This window comes from Abramis brama (assembly GCF_963993115.1).
Source record: "Abramis brama genome assembly, chromosome: 24".
In the NCBI taxonomy this organism is placed as follows: domain Eukaryota; kingdom Metazoa; phylum Chordata; class Actinopteri; order Cypriniformes; family Leuciscidae; genus Abramis; species Abramis brama.
In genome coordinates this window covers 4,360,578-4,370,088 of record NC_139986.1, presented here as the reverse complement: position 1 = coordinate 4,370,088, position 9,511 = coordinate 4,360,578, and the positions used below count along the sequence as shown (strand labels likewise).

General features: G+C 43.0%; 1 protein-coding gene across 1 annotated transcript; it reads left to right on the top strand.

The window, feature by feature from the left end:
- Positions 1 to 2,538: 2,538 nt before the first annotated feature.
- LOC311074986 (uncharacterized protein) lies at positions 2,539 to 9,261 on the top strand. The gene is made up of 3 exons (XM_084102037.1): positions 2,539 to 2,639; positions 2,739 to 2,796; positions 8,270 to 9,261. Exon 3 carries the CDS (start codon positions 8,452 to 8,454, stop codon positions 8,932 to 8,934), a length of 483 nt encoding a protein of 160 aa, XP_083958163.1. The 5' UTR covers positions 2,539 to 2,639; positions 2,739 to 2,796; positions 8,270 to 8,451; the 3' UTR covers positions 8,935 to 9,261.
- The last annotated feature ends 250 nt before the right edge of the window (positions 9,262 to 9,511 follow it).

Below are 9,511 nucleotides of genomic sequence, written 5' to 3'. Positions count from 1 at the left end.
CCAGTAATGTAGATGCTGCACAGTGAAACGACCGACCGCCGGCCCCATAGCTTCAGGGTTTTTGGCCTCTGCCTTTAGGACCTGTGGGGGGGCGCTGACGTGGTCTCCCCTGCTGGTGACGGTGAAAAGGGCGGCGTCCCTGGGCCTCCTCAGCCCCTCTATGCCGCTGTGGAGCCTGAAGCTGAGAAACGTTCTGCTGTCGCACTCGATGCTCCGAGCTCGGATAGCGTGGGTGAGCCGGAGTCAGAGGCATTCTAAAAGATGGTGTTCGTGGAACTTGAGTCAGTTGTCGTGTGGCTTCTGACAACTTCATTCTCTTTTCCAATACCTCAGAAACATTGGGGCCAAAAAGATGTCCTGGTACAATTGGCAGTTCTCTCAGTGTCTTCTTACAATCTTCAGGTAACCTTGCCTGAGCAAGCCATACCTGACGCCGAGCTGTTAGAAGGGTCGCTGAAAGTGTCCCAAGTTCCAGAGTCACATGACCCATAGTCAACAGAGCCGTCTGTAAGAACTGAGATGCAGAAGCGTCAACGCTCGCTGACTCTAATGTGTTATTGCAGGCAAGAAGCAGCTGGCAGATAGTATTCTCAGCTCGAGTTATATAGGCTACCGACTCGTATGCCTTCTTCAAGAAAGTGTCAGTACGTCCACATTGTGCACTCGGGCAGCGTACATTGCCTCTTAGAGCCTCATCTGGTGATACCACCAAAGCTGCAACCGGCTGTTCAATTTCAGGTGCCCGTCCTACCCCAATGGAGTCAGCCTCCGCCATTGCTGCAAGAGTGCGGGCTGTCTTTGACCTCCTCCTAGGCACATTGGTACTGGTAAGTGCACTGGAGAATTCTGTCACAAAATCCTTACACGGTGGCATTGCGAACACATTACTATCAGCAGCTTGTCTGAAGAACACATTGGTTTGAATGGGTTGGACAGGTGATTTGTCAAGACCCAAACGAGCCACCGCCATCTGCAGAACCGATAACACATCGTCTGGAGCAGATGGGCCTGCACCCGATGAATGTACAGACCCACCGCTTGAACCACTTGTAGCATATAGGTTAGAAAAAACATCGTTTGGGAGGGTGGGTTGTTTGGCAGCTTCCACCGATTCTTCATCGAGAAAATGAGAATTAGACGCGCTCATGGAGAGAGCGCCAAAATCTATATCATGTGGGGGTTGGAAATCACTCTCATCCACTGGTGTGTTCTCAGTATGTGGGGCCGACACTGGGGATTGTAGAGACTGAAGAAGACGTTTCATCTCAATCATTTCTGAAGAGAGAGAAGCTACAGTCTTCGATAACAAGTGTTCTGAACTGTCTTTGTGTGGAACAGATTTCTTCTTGCCAGGCGGAGCGCCAGCAGCTGCTGACGCGCGACACTTTTGTAACAGGCGAGTTAATGTCTAACTCAGCAAGGCGAAGCTGTCTCTCTGATATCGGTAGCAAACTACAATGCAAACACGGATCAGTCAGGGCCTCCTTCAGATGTTGAGCGCCTAAACATGATGGGCATCGATCGTGTCCGTCGTCGGGAAGAAGCATATTCGTACACAATTTGCAACTTGAAACGGAGATGAGAGAGCTATGATCCATGACTCCGTCAATAACACGTCCTTGGTTAGCACCGTAGGCACTTAAACTGTAATAGCACCCACTGAGCAGTTCGAAAAAATCTTCGGATAGAACCGAAAATTCTATAACATGACACGCTCTCACAAGAAACGTAAAAGTCAAATCTGCCTTCGGATAGAACCGCGAGGCATTCAATGACTACGGCGAGTAACTTATGCAATGAATCGAAGATGATAATACAAATATATATTTATGTAAAACAGATATAACGTCATAGGTTTGCGGTGAACGCAACCTAAGCGAGGTCGAAACCAGCCACCGGATAGTACCGTGAAGCACAGAGTATCGTCGACGCAACAACAAATAATCGTATGCACTCACCTAATTAAGAAAAATAATCCAAGATATCCGTCCTGATGATAGTGTAGAGCGCGCTGTCACAGCTTGGGAGGGCGAATCCTCGCAACTCAGGTAAGCTGCACGGGACAGCGTGAAAAAAACGACCTATCAAAAGCGAGAAAGCGAAAGAGGCTGGGCACCGAGTCGCTGTGGGTTATATCCTCGCGTCTCGGTCTGCGTCATGACGTGACTTTGTTGTTATATTCTTCTCGATCTATCTAGCTGGCGCAGCGATTATCCACTAGTGCTTTGCTATGAAACAGAACAGCAGACAAATGGCTAGCATTGACATCAGCGACAACCCACCTGTCACTCAAGTGGCCACACCCTTAAATGCAGAAATTTAAATATTAATCAACTAAACGGATGAGTTATAAAAAAAATGCACCCCCCTCACAGTTGTTATGAAGGGCAAAATTAGCTGTATAGACCAAAGCCACATAGAGATCCAGGCTGTAAACATGTTTTTTTCTGCTGTAAAGTTGATCATTTTAACATGGGGGAGATACAGATTTGACAGATTTGTGGTATGTGTGATGAGATGATAAAATCTTTTTGTTTGTTTCTTTTCTTTTAGCACACCCCACCCATACACCTCCTACTGACACCCCAACCCATGCAGCAGCTGGCAGAAGTCAGTCATCAGGCCAAACTGGATATCAAGTAAGAAGGGCAAGAAAGCTATTCTATAGCTCATGGAAACAAAAATTTACTTTGGTATGTGTGTGATGAGATTAAACATCATTTTTACTTTTCTTTTAGAACACCCCACAAGTACATGACACACAAAATAGGTCTTCTCGGGAGGCTGTGCCCACAGGTAGGAATTCTACAAAGTGATCTCTCTCGGTTTACTCTGACATATCTACGTACAATGTTTTGCTAAATTATGCATTAATCAGATCATACCTAAAAGTCAGCCCCCACTCTCACTCATGCTATATTCCTTAAAGGAACACTTCGACTTTTTGGGACTTTAGCTTATTCACCGTATCCCCCAGAGTTAGATAAGTCCATACATACCTTTTTCATCTCCGTGCGTGCTGTAAGTCTGTTTGACGCACCCACCGCTAGCCTAGCTTAGCACAAAGACTGAATGTAAGTGGCTACAGCTAGCAGAGTGATTAGCGCAGCACCCGAGAAGCGCCGTGGTGAGGAGCAGAGAGTTCGCTCAGAGTTGGAGTAATAGAGTCAGCAATTACTAGATAGTAAATGCAAAGTTTACAATCATGGGTGTTCGCTGTATTGTAAAGAGCTGCGACAATAAACAGGGCAGGGAGACCAGGTAATACCATGATGTTTCATAGAATTCCTACCAAAAAAGCTGACCTGATGAATCAATGGCTACTTGCTCTGGATATAGATCCAAACACACCTGTAGACATCATCAAGGACTATCGCGTTTGCTCAGAACATTTCACTGAGGACTACTATTTTGAAAAAATGGAATTTGCCACACGGACCATGAAACGTGTGCTGAAGGATACGGCCATCCGATCGATAGTAAAGACAGGACAAAGTGGATCACCTTCGGCTGCGGTAAGTGTTCCGTTATGTTTTTAGATGACTAGCCTACTGTTACAGTGCCATTAGTTAGATGTAATGTAACCTTAGTGACACTATTACATGAATAGGGTGCTCACTACTATTACAGTTGTTCCCGGGTTCCATGTATCCCCTGTAATGTTAGTATTGTGTTGTCACAAACACACTCTGTTCGGCATCTTGTCTATCAGCTTCCAAAGTTTGTAACTCCTCGTCTGTGTATTCTGGCTCAAAACGATATGGTTCTGGATCTTGGTTTGATACCAAATAAAAATCCTCTGACAATTCTTCAAAGTCAGCCATGATCACGAATCACGTTCGCTACTAGCTAGTTAGTCACGTTGGTTTTGTTGACGGAACGGCGCTTCTCGGGTGCTGCGCTAATCACTCCGCCCAAGTAGCAGTGCTTCGCCTTCTGAGAAAATAGTTCCCATTTAAACGTTTAAAAAATGTCTGTCTCTCATATGACCTTGTTATTTTTACACACTGTGACTATACAAATCACAACATGTAAATAGGAAAATGTTGGCGTTATTTTGTCACTTATTGGGATTAGTATGCTAGCTGTAGCCATTTACATCCAGTCTTTGTGCTAAGCTAGGCTAGCGGTGGGTGCGTCAAACAGACTTACAGCACGCACGGAGATGAAAAAGGTATGTATGGACTTCTCTAACTCTGGGGGATACGGTGAATAAGCTAAACTCCCAAAAAGTCGAAGTGTTCCTTTAATTTTTTTTGTTTCAGACCACCTACTGGTGGTTTTAGTTTAATTTTTAAAGTCTTATTTCAGTTTTAACATTTCTATATTCAAACTCACAAAACTTAATTATTAAACTGTCTGTACACTTACAAAGTTCTCAATGCTTCGTTTTGTATGTAGGGACCCTCAATATGCTACCGTGTTAGTGTGAGGCTATTTTGAGCCTTGTTAGTGGTATTAACTAGCGATTTTCTTTTTCTTTACATTCGATTTTCATGAAAATGCATCCCAGGGAACGATCGACTCGGTAACCATGTGTTAATTACCCCTAGGTTCATTTTTCACCGGAATTGTCCTTTAATGCTGCGGCTAAACAAAGTCAGCAACGCACAAAGCTAACTTTTATGCACAGGCTATGTTTGATACTTTTTCTCTATGTCTAAATGTTCACTCCTCGCGTGCCTAACTTATGTTTTACAATGCAGGGACTGGAACTACAGATATGCTAGTTATAAATACAGTAATCATTACTTTATTTAGGCAGAATAAGTTCGTTGTGATTTCCAAGCTCATTGATGTTAGCAGTCTTCCTTGTAGAGTGCGCTCTGGTGGACAAACTATGCAGCGCCAACACTCATAACATGGTTGCAGGGTGTTTCGTCCGCTTTTATTTTATTTTTAAATATTCATTTATCGGCCGTTATAAATGCCGATACCGATAGTTTGGAAAATGCCTAATATCGGCCCGCCGATATATCGGTCGGGCTCTAATTTAAATGCATTTGCCACTTCTGAGCCTCATTAAACAGTCTGTAAATATAACTAAATGCCACATTTTTGTTATATGCCACCTCTGCAGTGCAAAGATGAAATTTGTTGCTACTGATTTCGTTTGATTGGTAACTTATTCTTCCTGATTGCGTCTTATTGTAACTCAATTTATGAATTTGACATAAGATGACATTTAATAAGGTTAAAGAAAAAGCCCCGGCAAGTCATTTTATAGTCAAATATCGCCTTATAATGGGAAGGTTAATTTGTCAATGATCAGAAGGTGCTCCTAAATTTTTGGCTGTGCTCCTAAACTTTTTAAATGAAAAAGAAATGTAAGCGTAGAGCCCTGCATCCAAATTAAGTTTTGGTGGTTGCTGAGTAACATCACATGGTCATGCTGCCCTATCTTGTGTTTTTCTCAGATGCAGTCTGCCGGAATGCCCTGACCAAAGATTCTACAGAAAAGGAAATGGAGATCCTCATCACCAGGTGGCTGTGGCTAGCCTCTGATAGGGATGGTGGCCGAAGCCAAACCACTTGTTTGTTTCACTTATAAAAACATACAGGTCCTTCTCAAAAAATTAGCATATTGTGATAAAGTTCATTATTTTCCATAATGTAATGATAAAAATTAAACTTTCATATATTTTAGATTCATTGCACACTAACTGAAATATTTCAGGTCTTTTATTGTTTTAAAACTGATGATTTTGGCATACAGCTCATGAAAACCCAAAATTCCTATCTCAAAAAATTAGCATATTTCATCCAACCAATAAAAGAAAAGTGTTTTTAATACAAAAAAAGTCAACCTTCAAATAATTATGTTCAGTTATGCACTCAATACTTGGTCGGGAATCCTTTTGCAGAAATGACTGCTTCAGTGCGGCGTGGCATGGAGGCAATCAGCCTGTGGCACTGCTGAGGTGTTATGGAGGCCCAGGATGCTTCGATAGCGGCCTTAAGCTCATCCAGAGTGTTGGGTCTTGCGTCTCTCAACTTTCTCTTCACAATATCCCACAGATTCTCTATGGGGTTCAGGTCAGGAGAGTTGGCAGGCCAATTGAGCACAGTAATACCATGGTTAGTAAACCATTTACCAGTGGTTTTGGCACTGTGAGCAGGTGCCAGGTCGTGCTGAAAAATGAAATCTTCATCTCCATAAAGCTTTTCAGCAGATGGAAGCATGAAGTGCTCCAAAATCTCCTGATAGCTAGCTGCATTGACCCTGCCCTTGATAAAACACAGTGGACCAACACCAGCAGCTGACATGGCACCCCAGACTATCACTGACTGTGGGTACTTGACACTGGACTTCAGGCATTTTGGCATTTCCTTCTCCCCAGTCTTCCTCCAGACTCTGGCACCTTGATTTCCGAATGACATGCAAAATTTGCTTTCATCCGAAAAAAGTACTCTTGACCACTGAGCAACAGTCCAGTGCTGCTTCTCTGTAGCCCAGGTCAGGCGCTTCTGCCACTGTTTCTGGTTCAAAAGTGGCTTGACCTGGGGAATGCGGCACCTGTAGCCCATTTGGCTCTGGATGTTTCTACTCCAGACTCAGTCCACTGCTTCCGCAGGTCCCCCAAGGTCTGGAATCGGTCCTTCTCCACAATCTTCCTCAGGGTCCGGTCACCTCTTCTCGTTGTGCAGCGTTTTTTGCCACACTTTTTCCTTCCCACAGACTTCCCACTGAGGTGCCTTGATACAGCACTCTGGGAACAGCCTGTTCGTTCAGAAATTTCTTTCTGTCTTACCCTCTTGCTTGAGGGTGTCAATGATGGCCTTCTGGTCGGCAGTCTTACCCATGATTGCGGTTTTGAGTAATGAACCAGGCTGGGAGTTTTTAAAAGCCTCAGGAATCTTTTGCAGGTGTTTAGAGTTAATTAGTTGATTCAGATGATTAGGTTAATAGCTTGTTTAGAGAACCTTTTCATGATATGCTAATTTTTTGAGATAGGAATTTTGGGTTTTCATGAGCTGTATGCCAAAATCATCAGTTTTAAAACAATAAAAGACCTGAAATATTTCAGTTGGTGTGCAATGAATCTAAAATATATGAAAGTTTAATTTTTATCATTACATTATGGAAAATAATGAACTTTATCACAATATGCTAATTTTTTGAGAAGGACCTGTATGTCCACTCCCGCCCGCACCCGCAAAACTCTGAGAATTTATTCCCGCACAATAATAGAGATGCATTGATTTTGTGTCTTCTCCCGTCCCGCAGGAAAAAACACGTATTTGTATTGCTATTATTAAAGAGATTCATGGGGTTGTTTGTTTCGTTTCCCTGGCCAGCATGTATTCTGGACACATACACACAGGACAATGGAGGAAATCGAGTGTATGCTGTTTTTGGATGGTTTTGTTTTCGTTTTTGCTGTTTTTTTATTCAGGATACTCTGTCTGGCGCGTGCAATGATGACAGTGAATAGTGATGATTCTCTCTGAACAATCAGCAGTCTGCCGTGTTTTCACGTCACATTTTAGTATCGCCTCAGCTCGCCCAGAACCTCGCCGGAGGTGGTACGAAAAAAAGTACCTGGAAGCAGATACAGTTACAACTTTTACACAGTGGAAAACCAAACAAAGTCGAGCCGAGCCGAGGCGAGCTGGTACTCTGTAGTGGAAAAGCGCCATTATTGACATCTCCATCATGTTGCTAGGCTACCTCCCGATCCCGCAGTGTTTTTTTTTAGCCGCCCATTCCCGCCCGCAGCAAAGTTCAAACCGCCTGCCCCCGCGAGATTTGCGTTGGGTCCCGCGGGACCCGGCGGGACTCAGTCCCAATGCAGCCCTCTACTTCAGAGCAAGCCAGGAAGCAGTGGAGGTGAGCTTTTAGTTCTCACCTTCAGGAAAGAGTGCATGCAGGGCCTGGTTAAGATTGTTCAGAAAGTGCAGGTGAAAAGTCCCCTGAAAATTCCAGTGGTCAGGGCCATTGGATGTCTGGACCCCAGAAGCATGCACAGCGATGCAGAAGGGTCCCTCACAAAGATTAAGACTGTAGTACAAACAATGCTGCAGGACAAGAAGTTGGCAGGAGGCGTCTCTGCTGGTAGGAAAAACTTAGGGAGAGAAGAAGTTACTGTTGTGTTAGTGTGAAAGTGTCTTAAGATTTTTTTCAACACAGAAGATATCTACAGTACACTGCTTACCTTTTTATGTGTACAGACGATGTGCTGTGTATTTGTCCAATGAAAGATTAATAAAATTACTTGAATTATATTTTACCTATTTGTAATATTTTTTTTTTCTTCTCTTATTCCAGGTGATGTAATCATACAACAGTTCCAGAGCTTTCTCTCTCTTGAGGCGAGAGATGAGCGATTCTCCTCCTTCCAGCCACTGAAGGAGCGACTTGATGTCTTCCTGCATTCAGCCCTCAGCAAGTCTTATCCAGAGCTATATAAGTTTTCTCAGAGCCTTCTACTTCTGTCCCACGGACAAGCCATGGTGGAAAGAGGGTTTTCCATCAACAAGGAGGTTGAAACATGCAACATCCTTGAAAAGTCGATGGAAGCTTTGAGGCTGATATGTGACAAGATCAGTGTCTGTGGGGGTGTTTTGAAGGTACCTCTCACAAAGGAGCTCATGGCTTCAGTAGCCTGTGCAAGGTCAAGGTACAGGAGTTACCTGGAAGATGAACAGAAGAAGAAACAGAGTTCCACACAGGACCTCAAAAGAAAAGCAGTGCAAGAGGAGATGGAAGACCTGAAAAGGAAACGAACGGTTCTGACAGAGGTGTGCGACTCCCTCCAAACAGATGGTGATAAGTTAGCCGAGCAGGCAGAGGGGAAATCTGGGACATTAATGGCACAACTGATCACGAAGTCCAACATCCTCAGAAGACGTAGTAAAGAAAAACGGAACGAATTGGTCCAAACTGAGAAGCTGCTGGAAACAAAATCCGAACTGAGGCACATGTCAGCATGATTGTTGTTGAGGGTGGAGCAAAGTTTTGTTTTGTTTTTTAATAAACTTTGCTTTGATTTACTATCCCAGCCTATTTGATTTTTTTTGTATCCGAGTGGTCTATAGTCTTTATCACAAACTAAAACTGTTAAGTTAAAAGTATCACTAATGTAAATGGTTACAGCTTGAAGTGGCGGTGAGGTATTAAAAAATATTGAGAAGTTCTTGAAAAAGTCTTGAAAAGGTATTAAAATTAACTTCAAGATTCCTGCATATACCCTGTAAATGTTTCAAAGTTAAAAATGTTGATATTGGAAAATAGTATTTGAACTCCTTGATTTTACATTAATGCTGTGATATTTCAATATCTGTTATTAAAAAGTGTGTTCATTTATCCTATTTTTGTTAAATTACCAGTGGGGAGAGTGAAGTGTGGTCCAATAAAAAAAAAATGCATTAAACATGAAACCTGTTTTCCTTGTGCCGTTTTATTTTCAGTTTATCTTGCATAAATAACGGCTGCTCAGCAATTTTAGTATTAACCTGACATGAATGGAAATCAATAAAGTTTAAAAAGCCAAAACGAGGAACGGGATTG

Coding starts and splice junctions, on each gene's coding strand:
- LOC311074986 (XM_084102037.1), top strand. CDS start 8,452: ATGGTGGAAAGAGGGTTTTCCATCAACAAGGAGGTTGAAACATGCAAC.